This window comes from Mercenaria mercenaria, chromosome 16 (genome assembly GCF_021730395.1).
Source record: "Mercenaria mercenaria strain notata chromosome 16, MADL_Memer_1, whole genome shotgun sequence".
NCBI classification, from domain to species: Eukaryota; Metazoa; Mollusca; class Bivalvia; order Venerida; family Veneridae; genus Mercenaria; species Mercenaria mercenaria.
In genome coordinates this window covers 55,298,526-55,318,401 of record NC_069376.1, presented here as the reverse complement: position 1 = coordinate 55,318,401, position 19,876 = coordinate 55,298,526, and the positions used below count along the sequence as shown (strand labels likewise).

At 35.6% G+C, this 19,876-nt stretch overlaps 1 protein-coding gene across 1 annotated transcript in view; it reads left to right on the top strand.

The window, feature by feature from the left end:
* The first annotated feature begins 621 nt into the window (after positions 1-621).
* LOC128549726 (chitinase domain-containing protein 1-like) overlaps positions 622-19,876 on the top strand; it is a 35,083-nt gene continuing 15,828 nt past the window's right edge. Inside the window, exons 1-9 of the mRNA XM_053527136.1 lie at positions 622-669; positions 2,337-2,466; positions 5,141-5,293; positions 5,683-5,815; positions 6,533-6,574; positions 10,360-10,466; positions 15,512-15,573; positions 17,697-17,789; positions 19,572-19,670. Coding sequence (XP_053383111.1) covers positions 653-669; positions 2,337-2,466; positions 5,141-5,293; positions 5,683-5,815; positions 6,533-6,574; positions 10,360-10,466; positions 15,512-15,573; positions 17,697-17,789; positions 19,572-19,670 — 836 coding nt within the window. The 5' untranslated portion in view covers positions 622-652. The remainder of the gene's footprint in view (positions 670-2,336; positions 2,467-5,140; positions 5,294-5,682; positions 5,816-6,532; positions 6,575-10,359; positions 10,467-15,511; positions 15,574-17,696; positions 17,790-19,571; positions 19,671-19,876) is intronic.

Below are 19,876 nucleotides of genomic sequence, written 5' to 3'. Positions count from 1 at the left end.
TTATATCGACTGTATTGTTTTTGAATAAGATCATTCAAGACTGCCATGTGGAGATATTCCATGAAAATTTTAATAAATTTCCAGTGCCATTGTTCTCATACGCCTTATATGTAGAGAAGGTAATTTGGCTTTCATGAAGAGTTTTGTATAGGATGATGAATAATCGTCATAAACAAATCTAAGCGCTCTTTCCTGAATTTTCTCAATTTTTTTTTGTATTACCTTTTGAGCAAAAAATGCCATGATAATGGACAAAAATTGAAATTAGATAGAACAAAAAAGTGAAAAATAGTAAGCCTATTTAATTTACCTAAATTTTTTCCAATACGTTTTAAAATGTTCAATTGTTTTGCAGCTTTCTTACATAAGTTACCAATATGATAGTTAAAAGAGAGTTTAAAATCAATGTCAACACCAAGTAACTTAACTACTTCATCATATGTATGATACTTGTATTCCCAAGCTGAAAAACTGGTGATTTATTTCTAGTTTTGGTACCAACAGCAATAGCCTGGAACTTATCAGGATTATATATGATGTTTTCCTAACGGTTAAAAAACTGTAATAGTGCTCGAATGTACGGTACGATACGTATAGTCGGTACAGAATAGTACGGTACCAGAATGCAAGCGTTTGCCGACACGTTTTTTTGATGCAGATCACCACCACGTAAACATTTCTTTAATTTGTCATTCCTGCAAAGTTTAACGAAGCATATTCTTTAGAAATTTAAAAGTCGTTTTATTTGCTGCATGTCAACCATATGCACTGCTGAAAATGTTTTGTATTGTTACTTTAAACTTGAAATATAATACATTTTCGCGATCCCACCACTCTTTCCAAAACAAAATATATCCGAGTACAACCAGTTTCTGGCCGCTTAACACGTTTTCTGTCCAGTATTGTTCACGTGCAAGTAGTCAAACAGAACACTTGCAGTTTAGGGGTTCCCGAAAATAATAGTAATATGCGCGCGTAACACGCCGTTGCTACGGTCATGTGCGCTTTATATAAGGAAGCTTGCTACAGCAAGCCGAACTTTAAAAATACGCAATAAAATGCAAAAATAACCCAAAAACCGTGTATGTCACGCTTTTTTACATTAATATTTGTTAAATATTAGCTAGAATTTAAAGGAAATGCAAAAGTATCCATTAATTTTTCCAAGCGCCGCCATTTTGGATTCGTTAAGTATTTATTTCAGATGACCTGTAGTGTAGAAACCACGTGAATTCATTCAGGCGTGTTGAAAATGTAAACAAACTGCTGTCAAACATAAAATAATGAAAATAAAGCTGAAATTTTTGTATTCAGTTTTGTGTAAGTATTGAAGAAATTAATATCCTGAAGATAGCAGTAAAAATATATATGATCTTTTGCCCTGAGTGGGTTTAAAATGCAATTACTGTTACAGGATACCAATTGTTGATTCCAGATTGCATTTATACACTAAAATAATGGCTGGAATAAGTCACAAAAACATACTTTTTGGTTCTTTTAACTATTCAATATATTGACTCGATATGATATATCCGTGAGTGAATCAAACCTATATTTCAAAACAATTTGCACTTATTGTTGATGCAAATGCTCAACATTTTACAGAATTTGGGAAACTCTTTGCTTTATATTGGGAAATTTCACCTGTTTTTTGAATTGGGAAGAGGCGGCCTCTAGCTGTTATATAAGGTAAAAAAGCCCTGCTGCCAGTAAATTACAAAATATTGATAAACAAAATTAATATGCACAAACAATGAAAATCTAAGACATGTACATAGGTACCCGAATTTTGTGCTTTTTAGTCTCCTACAAGTGGAACACTGCAGGAGACTACAGTAATGCCCTCTGTCCACCAGTCAGTCTGAGCTTACATTTGCATACTTAGGAATGCAATAGAGAGAACAGAAGAGTAGCCTTATAAATATCAGTATGTAGGAACGTCCATCCATCTGTCCGACCGTTCGCAAATCTTGATTCTGCAATTACTCAAAAAGTTTTCAAGCTAGGTTCATAAAGTGTGGTATGTAAATAGAGGGCAATATGCAGATTATGCACGTACATGACTTATGCTTGTAGGCTAAAGGTCAAGGTCTCTATTGAAGGTCAAATAAAAGTTGTTTTCTGCTCCATAACTTTTATATGCATTGATGGATTATTTTCGTGCTACACAGAAATGTTTCCCATGATGTGTCAACACATGACCTATGCTTGGCGGTCAAAGGTCAAGGTCACTATTGAAAGTGTTCCACTGGTAGGAGACTTCTGTATTGCCACTGTAATACTCGGTCACTTGTTAATTAAATTAATGTTTCTGTATATTCTTTTTTCTTTTCTAGAAACAGTATATCCAGTATGAACACTGTTAGGGAGTTGTTGTTTGCCTGTTGTGTTTCGCTGTTGGTGCTTGAGGTTTCAACCACTTTGTCCAAGAGTGATAGAGGAAAGAAAAAGAAAGTAGAGAAAGAAGTAAGATGTAGAAATATTCTAATATCTGTAGAAAAGTTAGATAAATAATTCTCATATTTTTATGTTATCAATACTATCATCATTTCAGAGGCCTCTGTGGCTGAGTGGTTAAGGACTTTGAATCACCTGCCCCATACCAATGTGGGTTTGAAATCTCATTGGTGCATAGAATTCTTAATGTGAGGAAGCCGTCCAGCTGGCTTATGGATGGTGAATGGTTCTGCCAAATTGCCTCCCCTTACATGAATTAATGACTGGAGGGGCACCTTGTGTCTTGATCTACCATCAAAAGCTTGAAAAGTCACCATTATTTCCTAAAATGACCCTAAACCCAACAAAAACAGAACTATTATCATTTCATTTTAGTTACCTTACAGGTAGTGCTTGCATATTTGATATAAATTGGTCATGTCTTAATATATGAGAGTTTTACCTATATGTAAGATTCACAGTTATTTAAAGATTTTAACCCTGAAATTGAGATTCAGAATAAATTTTTACCAAAAAATCAGACTGATTCACACAATAAAAGGGTTTGTAGTGTAGATCTTGCCTACCAGAAAGCTTTTGCGTAAGTTCCTGTGTTTTACAGCAGACAGTCTTTGTAATCTAAAATTTCCAATTCTTCGACTTTGAATGGAAAGAATTAAGGATGACTACCCGTAATAGGCCTCAATTTCACCAAAAGCATACATACAACTTGATAATGTAAGCTTTGAAAATGTCATACGATAGAAATAAGGTGCATATTGACAAGTTATATAGTGACAGAGGTTCTCAAAAAATTCCTTTAGATTATCTCCCCCAATAATTTTGGTTTTTCATGAGTTATCTCCCCTGAAAACTAGAAAAAAATATTTTTCTCCTTTTCCCTATGGGGAATATTAGATTTCTTTTTTATATTTCTATCAGAATCATATAATGCAGCTTTCTACCACAAAATTTTCTCGAAACTCAAGCTCAGATTCTCATTATCAAAGAAATTATATATTTCCCATAGGCATCAATGTTAATTTCAATACCGATTACCTCCCCAAAAATTGACAAAATTCAAAAATTCTCTCGGTGAAATGTTTTTAATTCGGAATGTCCAAATTTCATTTAAATATTACCATCCAGTTACAAGATATGAAATATGGCTATTACACCATGTTATCCTTAAATGTGCTGAAGAAAAGTCATGTTACAATGCTGACAGTCTGAAAATTTTATATTTTTAGCTCACCTGTCACATAGTGACAGGGTGAGCTTTTGTGATCGCCCTTCGTCCGTCGTCCGTCGTCTGTGCGTCCGTGCGTCCGTGCGTCCGTCAACAATTTCTTGTCTGCACGATAGTGGTTTCATTTATGATCTTATTTTAACCAAACTTGCACACAACTTGTATCACCATAAGATCTCGGTTCCTTTCTTGAACTGGCCAGATCCCATTATGGGTTCCAGAGTTATGGCCCCTGAAAGGGCCAAAATTAGCTATTTTGACCTTGTCTGCACAATAGCAGCTTTATTTATGATTTGATTTTTACCAAACTGGCACACAACTTGTATCACCATAAGATCTTGGTTCCTTTCTTGAACTGGCCAGATTCCATTATGCGTTCCAGAGTTATGGCCCCTGAAAGGGCCAAAATTAGCTATTTTGACCTTGTCTGCACAATAGCAGCTTCATTTATGATTTGAATTTAATAAAACTTGCACAGAACTTGTGTCACCATAAGATCTCGGTTCCTTTCTTGAACTGGCCAGATCCTGTAATGGGTTTCAGAGTTATGGCCCCTGAAAGGGCCAGAATTAGCTATTTTGACCTTGTCTGCACAATAGCAACTTCATTTATGATTTGATTTTTACCAAACTTGCACATAACTTGTATTACCACAAGATCTTGGATTCTTTCTTGAACTGGCCAGATTCCCTCATGGGTTCCAGAGTTATGGCCCCTTAAAGGTCCAAAATTGGCTATTTTGGCTTTTGCAGCCATATAGAGACTTCATTTATGGTTTTATTTGATACAAACTTCCAAAATATCTTCAACAACAATAAAGCTTGGATTCCATGACAAATCAGATCCAATCGTAGATTCCAGAGTTATTTTATATCTTGATTACCTCCCCTGATTGTAATCAAAATGGATTTATACCAGTAAGTACTTATAGGACTTATTTGAAATTTCATTATTGTCATTAGTTGGACTGAGCCAATCAGGGTAGATAACTATGGACTGATTTTATGTCAAATTACCTCCCTTTATTTCAAATTAAAATGGGAATATCTCCATAACTAATGAAGATACTGATCTGAAATTTCATTTATGTCAACAGATTTATTTGGCAGATCCTTCTTTTGTTCACTTACAATATTTTTTTTATAATTACTTCCCTTTTACGTTACTATAAATAGCTTATTTTTAGTAACTTTTTTATTATTGGCCGTAGGGAAAAACCGAGACCACTTTTCTGTGGTACAACATGGATGGTACCTCCAATTTTTAGGTGTATTTTGACATATCTGTACCTTGTAAGAATTTTTTTTTCTTTTTGGTTAAATTTCTTCCCTTTGTTGTTCCTGTCCTTTGGACTTAGATATTTTTTCTGAGGACCTTCTTGTCCTCAAGTGCAATGATAACAGGTGAGCGATATAGGGCCATCATGGCCCTCTTGTTCTTCTTTTTTTTTTATAGATACCAAAGACGTCAGATAAAAATGTTTTGGACAGAGGTTTGGTGAAAACTGATGTAAAATGGAAAGATATAGCTAGTGAACATGCTGCATTTAGTGAATTAGAGAAACAGGTCAAAAGATTCCAGGGAGAGACACTTGGATATGTCACACCTGTAAGTAAGATGCTATGACTGAGCCTGTTAAGTGTAGCACACCTGTTTGTAATATGCCAGGTAAAGACACTTTATAAGTAATTTTTCAAGCAGAGATGCTGATATGTCATACCTGTAAGTAAGATTCCATGATTGAGACACTGTTAAGTGTAGCACACCTGTTTTTAATATGCCAGGTAAAGACACTTTGTAAGTAATTTTGAAATGTTGGATAGATTGACAATACAGTTGATGCCATTTAATTTGGTTCAGTTGATATGAGAATTTAAGATTGATATCACTTTTCCCAGGTTACATATCCTCGTATAGATATCAAGAAAAGACAATATTTGTATATTATACTAGGCAGTCATTGCTGATACTGTGCCCTTAATTTTATTGAATTTCAGTGGAATGGACATGGTTATGATGTAGCTAAGATATTCAATAAAAAACTAACATATGTAAGCCCAGTCTGGCTGCAGGTGAAGAGGAAACCTGGGGGAGCTTTCATGATCACTGGAGGACATGATGTTGATAAAGGTAAATAATATACTGATTTTAACTTAAATGATCACAGGAAGATACTTCAGGACTGTATATTTTTTATTATTATTATTCAGTATTTTTACCAAAATGACACGGCCTCTGTGGCTCGATGGTTAAGGTCAAATCACTTGCCGGTTCTCACTGCGGGTTTAAAACTTGCTTTGGATATAGAGTTCTTTCATGTGAGGAAGTCATCCACCTGGTTTATGGAAGGTCAGTGGTTCTACCCTACCCATGTGCCTGCCCATGCTGAAACTGACGCAGAGTGGCACCTGGGGTCTTCTTCCACTATGAAAAGCTGGAAAGTTGCCATCTGACCTGTACTTGTGTCAAAGTGATGTTAAACCTAATCAAATTATTTTGACTGGTATGGAGATGTTCATTACAATGTATTAATCAAACTGTTAATACTGGTATTAAATTTAATTGATCACTCATACCCACTCTTAGTAATCCTGTGTTTACCGTGGATTAATGAGAAATTTCTTAATGCATTTCCTTTTGCTGTAAATATATATGAAGTAAAATGTGAAGTCTATATGATTAATCCTTGATATTACTTGCTGATGTTCAAGTGAAACTTTCTGATAAAGATATATGCAAATAACTTTGTTGTAGTAAGTCTTCTAAGACTTTCACTTTGGTAATGCAGAGCAACATTTAGTATCTTGTGATGAAATGAAAGAATGCATTTTGTTTTCTAAATTGAAGGATGGGTCTCTGAGGTCACAAAAGGGAAGTCCACAAAAATGGGTAAGTTTATAGAAGTGACAGGTAAAGTGCTTCTTTTACTTCTGCTCTCTGTAGTTTCTATGAAAACTCCATTTAAAATTGTATGTACATGTATGTCTCAATGCATGCATGTGTATATTTGTATGTGTACAAAATCTAGTTATGCTGATTGCATTTTGAAATAACTTTGCACATGTAAATACCATAACGAAATGCTGTGTTGCATGCAAGAACCTGACCCCTACCTGAAAGGTCGAGGTAATACTTACAGCTTAAAGATTGAACAGTTAGATAGTAGATAGTAGATAACCACAATTGTTTTGGGGTCAGCAGGTCAGAGATTAAGGTCACATTGATCTAGAGACTGAAAATGGCTCAACACTTTTAGAACATTTTTGCATTCAGTTGTCAAACTTCATAAGGTCATTGCCTATTTTCAGTAGATGCTATTAAGTTTGGTGTTAGTAGGTCAAAGGTCAAGCTCATAAAGACTTTGAAACTGAAAGCAGCTTCTGTACAATAATCAAAAAGGCATTTACTTGCAGTGGTCAAATTTCATAGGATGGTGGCCTTTGGTCAGTAAAAGACCCCTATTATTTTGGATGGATTAGGTCAAAGGTCAAGTTTACAGTGACTTTGAGACTGAAAGCGGTTTCTGCTCAAGAAAGTAAAAGAACATATTGTCTTACGGTCATCAAACTTCATAGACTGGTTGCAAATTGTCATAATGGGTCAGTAGGTCAAAGGTCAGGGTCACATTGACTTAAAGAATGAAACAGCGTCAAAACCGTATGACTTAAAAAGATTTATCCCTTGTTCCCAAGACTTTATCACAATGTTTATGGGCATAATATCTTGGCCACATTTGATAACCATTACATTTGATTTACTATGTTTTAAGTTACAGCCCTTGAATTACTTAAACGTGTAAAGCCTACTAAAGGTTGACAATTTGTGCTTTCTAACTTGAGCAGTTTTCATCCTATGTTAACCAAACTGTGTCACAATGTTTATGGGCATCATATATTAGCCATGTATGATAAACTTCCAGATTGTCTCTGTGGATGTGGAGTTGATATGACCCTTGAATTACTAAAAAAAGAGACAGGCCTTTTTTTCCCTATGAAGTTACCTCCAGTAAACGGAGGCATTCCCAATTAAAAAAAGTATGTTTTTTTCCCAATTGAAACGTAAGAAATTCCCGAATGGAAGCTAGAGCTCTACTTTACTCTTAAATATTTATTTTCAATACTGTTTATAAATTTTATATCCAGGATTCCGTGTGTTATTATTTTTAACTCACTGACGTCATATCCGATTATCGCATAGAGCAAGCCACCCTCCGCGCAGAGTTGTCGTTCCTTACACTCAACTTAATGTAATGTTAATGACCGACCATTATGACCAAATATATCTGTACATAAACACATGGTTCCGGTTCAAGGTCAAGTAAACAATCGTCATACCGCATAAGTCAAAACATGCCTTCGCACAATTTCAAATACTATTCAAAGAAAATAAATAAAAGAACAGCATATGTAAGTAAAAAGATAGACATTTTATTAAAGTAAGCAAAGCTAGGTCAGAATACCCCACCCTCAAACACCAAAAGTGAGACAACCCCATCCCAAAATCAAAGCCTTGAGATGTCTGATGGTTGCGGGTTTTGCTAGAATTATTTTCATTTAAAATGCAAATCCATAAATATACATGTACAAGAAACAAATACTAATGTGCCTCATATCTAAGATAAACTCTGCCTGACCTTACCATGGGCTGGAATACCTAATCATTGACAGATCTTATATAATCTAAATGGCCAGTGTGAATGGATAGAGGATGAATAAGAACTACTTGATTATTGATAATTCATCCGCATTGTTCTTGAATGGGACTACTTTGTGTAGCACATGAACATCCTTCCTTTGGATGTGATTTGGAATCAAATAAAGATACTACATGATTGTCAGAAATACACTTAACTTTGGTAGCGGGATAAACCCGCAACCAAAAATGAAAGTGAAAGTGAAGTTTCAGTTGATTTCTCTGTTACACCTGAAAACGCCCCTCTTATTTCTAAGGATGCTGAAGGAGACTCTCCTATTTCTCAGTCTATGGATGCTGCAAGCACTTCTGACAGAAGGCCACCAAACAAAATATCCGTCAAGTATGAGCTAATGTACAACTGGTTATATTATGGTGCTAATAAAGGGGGCTACTGCTGTAAAGTATGTGAACTGTTCTGCTCTTTCAGTCCTGGGGTGACTAATAAAGCATTTTTAAGTGACCACCCTGAGCAGAAATTTTCAACCCACGACAAGTCTAACTAAATTAAAAATAAACCAGTAGCTGCATACAAATGTTTTTTTTTTTATTATATATAGAGTATTCAATCTTGTGAAAAATTCCCAATTTAAGCAATTCACGACGTATTTTTCCCAATTCCACCAGTGTTGGTGGCAATCCCAAAATGATGAAAAAAAGGCCTGAGAGAAAATTGACATTGGTCGCTCTTTAGTAGTTCTTTTCCATTGTTCACCAATCTTGGTCACAATGTAACTGGGCATAATGTCTTGGTTAATTTTGATAACCAGCCAGATAGTTCCAGTAATTATTAAGTTACAGCCATTGATTTACTTAAAATTGCAAAATTTGGCCAATTAATAACTTAAGAAGTTCTTATCCAGTGTTCATTAAAATTAGGCAGAATGTTATATGGACATATTTTCTTGGCCAAGTTTAGTTACAAACTGGATAATCTAAGATGCTCTGAATAAAAATTGAGAAAATTGACAAATGCTATGCATTAAGTAGGGTATTTTGAAAGTCAAAAGAAATTTTCTGTGATGGGCATATACTGTAATAGCTTTACACTTTGGTTAAATTCATAGAATTACTGTTGTTGTCAACAGACTACCACTGAAGTTTGGATCAGTAGGTCAGTAGTCGGGGTCACTCTGACATTGAAACTGAAAATAGTTTATGATTTTCGGGCTTTCAGATTCATTAGAATGGTTGCTCATGGTCAGGAGATGACTGTTTCATATGTGCTTCTTGAATTTTATTAGCTTGACTATTTAAAGAAATAGGAGAGCTATCCTGCTTACCGTACCATGGCATTGGTGTCACACCTTGGTTAAGTTTTTTCCTACCACCAGTCTGCATTTTGACAAAATCTTTTGACATATAGCTTGGAAACTTTCAACACTTGTGAAACATCACCATGTCTAGTTTTAGGCAAGAGTACATAACTCCATCAAGGATTTTTTCCCGAATTATGGCCCCTTTTAATATAAAAATCTTGGTTAAGTTTTTTGTACCAGTTCATATTTTGTGTTTAACTGTTTGGCATATGGCTTTGAAACTTTTATCACTTGTTATTATAACAGTCTTTATCTGTAGGCAGGAGAACATAACTCTGTCAAGTATTTTGGCTGAATAATGGCACTTTTGTGGACTTGGAAATTGGTTCAGTTTTCGTACAAATCCATATTTTGTCTAAACTGTTTGACATATGGCTTTGAAACTTTGACCACTTGTTTACCATCATAGTCTCCATATGAAGGCAAGATTACCTACCTGAGATAAGGATTTTGGCTCAGTTATGGCCCTTTTTGACATAAAAATTAATTATTTTTCGCATACCATTCCATATTTTGTCTTAACTGTTTGATATATGGCTTTGAAACTTTGACCCCATACTTTCAGTTCTTCGAATAGTTGAGCCCGCTGTCAATGTACAGCTTTTGTTGCTTCTTCCAGTAAAAGATATTTTAAAGCTGTTTTACAGTGGCTGTTTATTTCAGTACCTCGTATACTGTTTGATGGTTGGACTGGGGCCGATTATCAAGCTCTGTTCAGCAGTGAAGACACTATGGAGGACTGTATAGATGCTATTATTAAATTCATTAAGGTAAATTTAAGAATTTAATTGGAAAACTTATTCTTGCCTTCCTAAAGTGGAGGAAGTGTAGAACTCACAGGTAGGGATTGATTTGCCTGACTTTTCCAAAATAAACACTTTGTTTAAAATACCATGTATTTAAGTGACCTTATTAGTTAACCTGGCAGTTATATTAGTCCACACACTAAGTACATAATGTCAGGAAATACTGATGGAACACTGGCAGGGACTATAGGACTATGCCATCTGTCTGTCCATCTGTCCTTGCGCAAATTTTGATCTTGCAATTACTTGAAAAGTATTCAAGCTAGGTTTATAAAACTTGGTATGTATATAGAGGGCAATATGTAGACAATTCAGATGCATGACTTATGCTTGTAGGCCAAAGGTCGTGGTCACTGTTGGCAATATGTAGATAATTCAGGTGCATGACTTATGCTTGTAGGCCAAAGGTCGTGGTCACTGTTGAGGTCAAGTAAAAATTGTTTCCACTCTGTAACTTTTATACATGTATGCATTAGTGGATTATCTGAGTGGTATACACAAAAGTTCCCCATGATGAGACAATGTGTCAACTCATGATCTATGCTTGTCAGTTAAAGGTCAAGGTCATTATTTAAGTTTGTTTCCGCCCCTAACTATTATTCACATTAAAGTATTTTTTATTACTACACAGGAATGTTTCTCATGATTAGACTATTTGCTGTGCACATGACTTATCCTTGTAGGCCAAAGATCAAGGTCACTATTGAAGGTCAATTAAAAATTTGTTTCCACTCCATAACTTTTATGTGCATTGATGGATTATCTTAATACTATACACAAATGCTCCCCATGATGAGACAATGTCAAGTACATGATCTATTCTTGTAGGTCAAAGTTACTATGGAAATTTAAGTAAAAATAATTCTTGTTTCTTAGCTCCTAAATGCTTCAAAATATTTTTAGCTCACCTGTCACAAAGTGACAAGGTGAGCTTTTGTGATCGCGCGGTGTCCGTCGTCCGTCGTCCGTCCGTGCGTCCGTGCGTCCGTGCGTCCGTAAACTTTTGCTTGTGACCACTCTAGAGGTCACATTTTTCATGGGATCTTTATGAAAATTGATCAGAATGTTCATCTTGATGATATCTAGGTCAAGTTCGAAACTGGGTCACGTGCCATCAAAAACTAGGTCAGTAGGTCTAAAAATAGAAAAACCTTGTGACCTCTCTAGAGGCCATATATTTCACAAGATCTTCATGAAAATTGCTCAGAATGTTCACCTTGATGATATCTAGGTCAAGTTTGAAACTGGGTCACGTGGGGTCAAAAACTAGGTCAGTAGGTCTAAAAATAGAAAAACCTTGTGACCTCTCTAGAGGCCATATTTTTCATGAGATCTTCATGAGTATTGGTCAGAATGTTTATCTTGATGATATCTAGGTCAAGTTCGAAACTGGGTCACGTAGGGTCAAAAACTAGGTCATTAGGTCTAAAAATAGAAAAACCTTGTGACCTCTCTAGAGGCCATATTTCTCAATGCATCTTCATGAAAATTGGTCAGAATGTTCATCTTGATGATATCTAGGTCAAGTTCGAAACTGGGTCACGTGGGGTTAAAAACTAGGTCAGTAGGTCTAAAAATAGAAAAACCTTGTGACCTCTCTAGAGGCCATATTTTTCATGAGATCTTCATGAATATTGGTCAGAATGTTTATCTTGATGATATCTAGGTCAAGTTCGAAACTGGGTCACGTAGGGTCAAAAACTAGGTCATTAGGTCTAAAAATAGAAAAACCTTGTGACCTCTCTAGAGGCCATATTTCTCAATGCATCTTCATGAAAATTGGTGAGAATGTTCAGCTTGATGATATCTAGGTCAAGTTCGAAACTGGGTCACGTGGGGTTAAAAACTAGGTCAGTAGATCTAAAAATAGAAAAACCTTGTGACCTCTCTAGAGGCCATATTTTTCATGAGATCTTCATGAATATTGGTCAGAATGTTCACCTTGATGATATCTAGGTCAAGTTCGAAACCGGGTCATGTGGGATCAAAAACTAGGTCAGTAGATCTAAAAATAGAAAAACCTTGTGACCTCTCTAGTGGCCATATTTCTCAATGGATCTTCATGAAAATTGGTCAGAATGGTCATCTTGATGATATCTAGGTCAAGTTCGAAACTGGGTCATGTGCGGTCAAAAACTAGGTCAGTAGGTCTAAAAATAGGAAAACCTTGTGACCTCTCTAGAGGCGATATTTTTCAATGGATCTTCATGAAAATTGGTCAGAATGTTTACCTTGAATATATCTAGGTCAAGTTCGAAACTGGGTCACGTGGGTTAAAACTAGGTCAGTAGATCTAAAAATAGAAAAACCTTGTGACCTCTCTAGAGGCCATATTTTTCATGAGATCTTCATGAATATTGGTCAGAATGTTCATCTTGATGATATCTAGGTCAGATTCGAAACTGGGTCACGTGGGGTCAAAAACTAGGTCAGTAGGTCTAAAAATAGAAAAAACCTTGTGACCTCTCTAGAGGCCATATTTCTCAATGGATCTTCATGAAAATTGGTGAGAATGTTCAGCTTGATGATATCTAGGTCAGGTTCATAACTGGGTCATGTGCGGTCAAAAACTAGGTCAGTAGGTCGAAAAATAGAAAAACCTTGTGACCTCTCTAGAGGCCATATTTTTCACGAGATCTTCATGAAAATTGGTGAGAATGTTCACCTTGATGATATCTAGGTCAAGTTTAAAAGTGGGTCACGTGCCTTCAAAAACTAGGTCATTAGGTCAAATAATAGAAGAACCTTGTGACCTCTCTAGAGGCCATATTTTTCAATGGATCTTCATGAAAATTGGTCAGAATTTTTTATCTTGATGATATCTAGGTCACATGTGCTCAAAAGCTAGGTCAGTATGTCAAATAATAGAAATAACGATGTCATACTCAGTTGAACACTGGGTCATGTGGAGATAGGTGAGCGATTCAGGACCATCATGGTCCTCTTGTTAGTCTTAACACCATGGCCAACAGTGACAAGGGACGAACACTAACAAAAATTTATATATGTACCAGTATACTAAGGTGACTTCTGTTTTGCTACTGCAATACTCAGTCACTTGTTGTAATAGTGATAAAAAGTTTACAGTATGTTTTTCAAAATGGACAAGGAAAATGATGCCTGTTTTCCCAACCCTTTGGACAGCGTGCATGAGCGTTGAATTCATCATGTGCGGAAGTCATCCAGCTGGCTTACGGAAGGTCGATGGTTCTACTCAGGTACCTGCCTGTGATGAAATAATGTACAGAGGGACAACTGGGGTCTTCATCCACCATCAAAGCTGGAAAGTTGCCAAATGACCTATTATTGTGTTGGTGCAACTTTAAACCAATCAAAACAAAAAAAACAACAAACCTCTTTGTATTCTCCACTGTCACTTTGGTAAGGAAACCCCTATATTACACAGATCCTTATATTCCTGCTATGCCTTGGTTTGGGAAACCTTTTCTTACACAGCTGTCTTACTTTTTTACACAACTGGCATGTAAAATTCTTATATTATTTACTTTGCCTAGGTTGGGGAAACCCTGTATTACACAACTGGTATGCAATATTCTTACATTATTTACTTTCCCTGTGGTGGGGAAACCCTGTATTACACAACTGGCATGTAAGACTTTTATATTAATTACTTCTCCTAGGGTGGGGAACCTTGTACAGCGAACATATAAGATTCTTATACTATTTGCTTTCCTTAGGGTGGGGAAACCTTGTGACTGTCTTACACAGATGGTAGGCAAGATTCTCAATTAATTATTAATTGCTTTTTTTTAGGGTGGGGAAACCAAGTCTTACACAGACCAAAATGTAAGATCCTGGTATTCCCTACTGTCCCTTTTGTGAGGAATCCCAGTCCTATACAGGCGGCATTTAAGATCCTTATATTCCTACTGAAAGATAAATTTTGGAAAAATATTGTAAAAGTTAACATTCATATGGAAAAAAATAAGTGCTGGAAATAATGATGTCAATTTGATAAATTTACTAAGTATGATATTCACTCTAATAAGTATGATAACGCTAAATTTTAACCTTGTTTAAGCGAATAATTTCTTGTGAATTCTCATTTTGTTTAGTGTACTTAAAATTGTTTTGGTGTATCAAAATATAAAAAAACTAAAATCTGATTACTTGAGGTCTTTATGAGGCTTTGCCTTACTTCACCTTACTGTATGAGAAATGCACATTTTGTGGAAGCCATATAGTAATCTCTCATTTCATTTTTCTGTATGTGTGTCCATGTCAAGACATGTTCTTTCTTGGCCATAAGTTTTAAATAATATTCCAACGGAAGGTAAACTTGCCACAAATACTTGAAAAAAAAACAACACTGCAGTTTGCCATGCATGGAATTTGCTGTTCTTCTTTCAAAGTTTAGCTTAAGTGGTTTTAACACTTTCTTGTTCAAGCCATAACTTTGTTAATCTAATGCTCATTTTGTTTTTGTTGAATTTATTTATTTAAATGTTGCAATGTCTGGCACAGTCAGGGTCACATGAGATCAAAAAAGTTTCTTGGTATTAACTGTCCTTATGTTTGTGTTACTTTTTGTCACCTGTATTCATTTTGTTTTGACATGGTCCACATAATTATTTATCATCACATACTTGGTTTCTTGTCTTTGTAAAGTTTTAATTGATGTAAAGTTCTTCCAGCAGATTTTGAGGTGCTTCCATGGCCTAGTGGTTAAGGTCGCTGACTTCAAATCACTTTCCCCTCATCAGTTTTGGTTCAAGCCTCACTTGGCGCATTGAATTCTTCATGTGAGGAAGCCATCAAGCTGGAATACGGAAGGTTGGTGGTTCTACCCAGGTGCCTGCTCGTGATGAAATAATGCATGGAGGGGCACCTGGGATGTTCCTCCACCATCAAAGCTGGAAAAGTCACCATAATAAATTATGACCTATAATTTTGTCAATATGACATTAAACCCAACAAAACAGTATATATTCAGCTGTTTTTGATACCTAGATTTATAACAAATTTATAACAAATATTTTACTTTTCAGGATTATAAGTTTGATGGTGTTGTTGTAGAGATTTGGTCCCAGCTTGGAGGGAGTGCAAAAACGTAAGAAACAATTATCACTGAAATAATATTGTAATGATCACTGGAAAAGACACTTGTTAACTATTACAATTTGACCACATGTATGTAGATTCCATATGGTTTCATCTATAGATGCACTCTCATTGTATTTACTGGTATTTTAGTAATGTTCAAAGTGTTTCTTGATTGACTATTAGGCATATAAATTCATTGGGCCACAAAGTGACAAGGTGAGCTTTTGTGATCGCGCAGCGTCCGTCGTGCGTCCGTGTGTGCGTAAACTTGCTTGTGACCACTCTAGAGGTCACATTTTTCATGGGATCTTTATGAAAGTTGGTCAGAATGTTCATCTTGATGATATCTAGGTCAAGTTCGAAACTGGGTCATGTGCGTTCCAAAACTAGGTCAGTAGGTCTAAAAATAGAAAAACCTTGTGACCTCTCTAGAGGCCATAATTTTCAATGGATCTTCATGAAAACTGGTCAGAATGTTCACCTTGATGATATCTAGGGAAGTTTGAAACTTGGTCACGTGCAGTCCAAAACTAGGTCAGTAGGTCTAAAAATAGAAAAACCTTGTGACCTCCCTAAAGGCCATATTTTTCAATGGATCTTCATGAAAATTGGTCAGAATGTTCACTTTGATGATATCTAGGTCAAGTTCGAAACTGGGTCATGTGCAGTAAAGACTAGGTCAGTAGGTCTAAAAATAGAGAAAACTTGTGACCTCTCTAGAGGCCATACTTTTCAGTGGATCTTCCTGAAAATTGGTCAGAATGTTCACCTTGATGATATCTAGTACAAGTTCGAAACAGGGTCACGTGCCATCAAAAACAGTTCGAAACTGGGTCACGTGCCATCAAACTCTAGGTCATTAGGTCAAATAATAGAAAAACCTTGTGACCTCCCTAGAGGCGATATTTATCATGGGATCTGTATGAAAATTGGTCTGAATATTCATCTTGATGATATCTAGTTCAGATTTGAAACTGGGTCAACTGCGGTCAAAAACTAGGTCAGTAGGTCTAAAAATAGAAAAACATTGTGACCTCCCTAGAGGCCATATTTTTCAATGGATCTTCATGAAAATTGGTCAGAATGTTCACCTTGATAATATCTAGGTCAAGTTTGAAACTGGGTCAGCTGCGGTCAAAAACTAGGTCAGTAGGTCTAGAAATAGAAAAACCTTGTGACCTCCCTAGAGGCCATATTTTTCAGTGGATCTTCATGAAAATTGGTCAGAATGTTCAACTTGATGATATCTAGGTGAGATTCGAAACTGGGTCACATGCGATCAAAAACTAGGTCAGTAGGTCTAAAAATAGAAAAACCTTGTGACCTCTCCAGAGGCGATATTTTTCATGGGATCTGTATGAAAGTTGGTCTGAATATTCATCTTGATGATATATAGGTCAGGTTCGAAACTGGGTCAACTGTGGGCAAAAACTAGGTTAGTAGGTCTTAGTCGTCCGTGTGTCATGCTTAAACTTTTGCTTGTGACCACTCTAGTTTAAGATCCAGCCTTGAAATTTGGATGACATGTACAGTTTGCACACCAATCTTTAAACTGTCTTTCAATGACCATAAATGTGACCTACTGATCTACTTTCTAATATTTTAGCATTAGTTTGCCATTTGAAACATATGGTTCAGTATACTCAGGTGAGCGATTCAGGGTCATGACCCTCTTGTTAAATTTTATGTTTATATGAAAATTTAATACTGGTGTCCTTATAGTTCTACTATAGAGATCTATAGATCTCTATACCTATCATACCCTGCTAAATTTCTATAATGAACTCATCCATCTTCCAATTTGGACATTACCATTAGCTGTTACGGATGTGCAGGCTGATCATGATCTACACTGGTCGCAAAGGCAGAATCAAACGTGTCCAGCATGATAAGGGTTAACTTGTAACTGAATCTTACAAAATAAAGAATGAATTAATATGAATATTCATATTGTTACAGCATGTACTGATGAAACAGTAGGATTTAGCCTATTTTTTTGTTGACAGAATCTGTTTATGGCCTAGCTCTGCTCTCCCTTACAAAAGAAGAAAACATTAATACCTACCTAGTTTCAAAGAAAGATGGGGTAAATATTTAAATTAACTAATCTATTGTCTTCATAAATTTCAGGGAGCTGGTACATTTCTTGATTCACATGGCAGAGAACTTCCACAACAACAACAAAGAATTAATACTTGTTATACCTCCACCTGTATATGACAGGTTTGTTCTTTTTCCTTGTTATTGAAGTCATTTGTTTGAGGATGGACGGGTTCACATTTCAGACTCTTGTACCCAGCTACCAGCAAGTACCAGTTGTCTGAAAGCAATAGTGAATTTTCATTGCTTTTATAGCATACAACAACACAAGTTTAATTAAGGCAGTGGCTAGGTGTCAGGCCACATATGTTATTGCTGTGCAGGTAGTAACTTTCTAAGAAATATTTCCTTTGTAGATAGGTGTTTTGTTCCATAGAGGCTTGGCTAAACTAAGTTATACTGTGTATTCATTTGAAAGCATTCATCAGTCGTGGATACCAATATTCCCTCAAATGGTGCATTTTTCATCGCCATAGTATTGCAAATATGAAAATCACTTGACACACACCTGTTGTTCTCAAGTTGCATCATTTCACGAGAGAAAGTCCTTGTTTGGTGGCAGAAGATTTGATGGTGTCCATGGTCTTCTACATTAAAACTGAGAATAGTTACATCCAACATGAGCAAACCAAACAGAAATAGAACAGTTTATGATTTGCAATCCTCAAGTTATTTACAGTCAAATACCATTACCCCAATATTCAAGGGACTGCAAAAATTGCATCGACATATTAGATGTTCGACGTAATGATATCATCTATATAGGACTACACTTTGTATCTGTGTAGGATGTCTTTATTGTCATTACATCCCATGCTTCTTTTAGAGGGTTTGAAAGGGGAAAGAAATAATATAAAACATAAAATTAATACGATCTTAATTTTATTGACAAATAAAACATCTTAATTCAATAGTACATACATACAACCTTTTAAATTTTTACCGGATCCTTCCTTTTGAATGTGTTTCAATTACGAAAATAGGCCAGTTAACTATGCATGTTGTAACTCAATCAAAAATGGCAAATTTTTACTCTGTCAAAAAGAAAAATATTTTGTCCAAATCAGTTGTTATATTGGAAAACTGCTTTCCCGCTTACATGCTGTTTTAGACTAATTATTGGGAATTAAATGCAAACTTTCTAACATTTAAAATGGAATAAAGACTAAATAACAAACAAAACAAACACACAAACTAACCTGATTATAATTCACATCGCCGGACAACAATAGGTTGATTTTCACACCTTACAAATAACATGGATTGGGTATTTTTGACAAGCTGTGATATCTATGAAACCAGGTGTAAAAACAGTGTAGAGACTGAAAAATTCCATTGGGCTAAACAAAATATCGTACTTATAATAATGATAGATAAAACCATTAAAATATTACAGAGAAAAGTTGAGACCGACCAAAATACATCATGCTAACCGGAGTATCGAGCTAACCGATATCGAAGTAAAGATATTTGACTGTATATATGTATAGAGTAGAGCTTTAATACAGTGGATTAAATGTTAAGCTATGAAGATCAGTAGGTTGATCACAATACTATGAATAGAAATATTGCTTCAGTGCCAAGCTTATGTACCAATGACATTTTAAGAGAAGATAGTGTAACTGAAGTCAGTTGTCACCCACCTGTTTTTGTGGAAAAGTTGTCTTTTACTTGTAGAGACTGAATTTGTTCTGCTATATGCTCAAGGAATATTTGTTGCTGTTCTCCAGCTTTTGCTGCAGGTACAGAATCCAGGAACACTTGGTCCAGATTTTCAGCTCTTTGTCAATTTATAACATGCAGTCAGTTATTTTTGTGGGACAACTTTGTCTAGTCCATGTATAGAATTCGTCTATAGTCTCTATCATATGTTTAATGTATGTTTTTTAACACTTTTTCTTTCAGAAATTCACCAGGAATGTTTGGTAAAGAAGAATTTGATCAACTGGCGCCAAAAGTTGATAAATTTTCCTTAATGACTTACGACTTTTCAAATCCATCAAGGTGAGTACATGGCCTAGTTCTCCCTACTGTAACTCTTAAATATTAAGTCTAATTGTCTACTTTGGACAGGTGGTTTCAGATTTAAGTTTATGGGGATTCAGTTATGTCTCATTGAAAAGCTATATATTTATGATATCTTTGATTTATATATCTGTTTAGTGTTTCTTGATTTGTTGCTTGACTATTTGGAGAATAGGAAGAGCTAT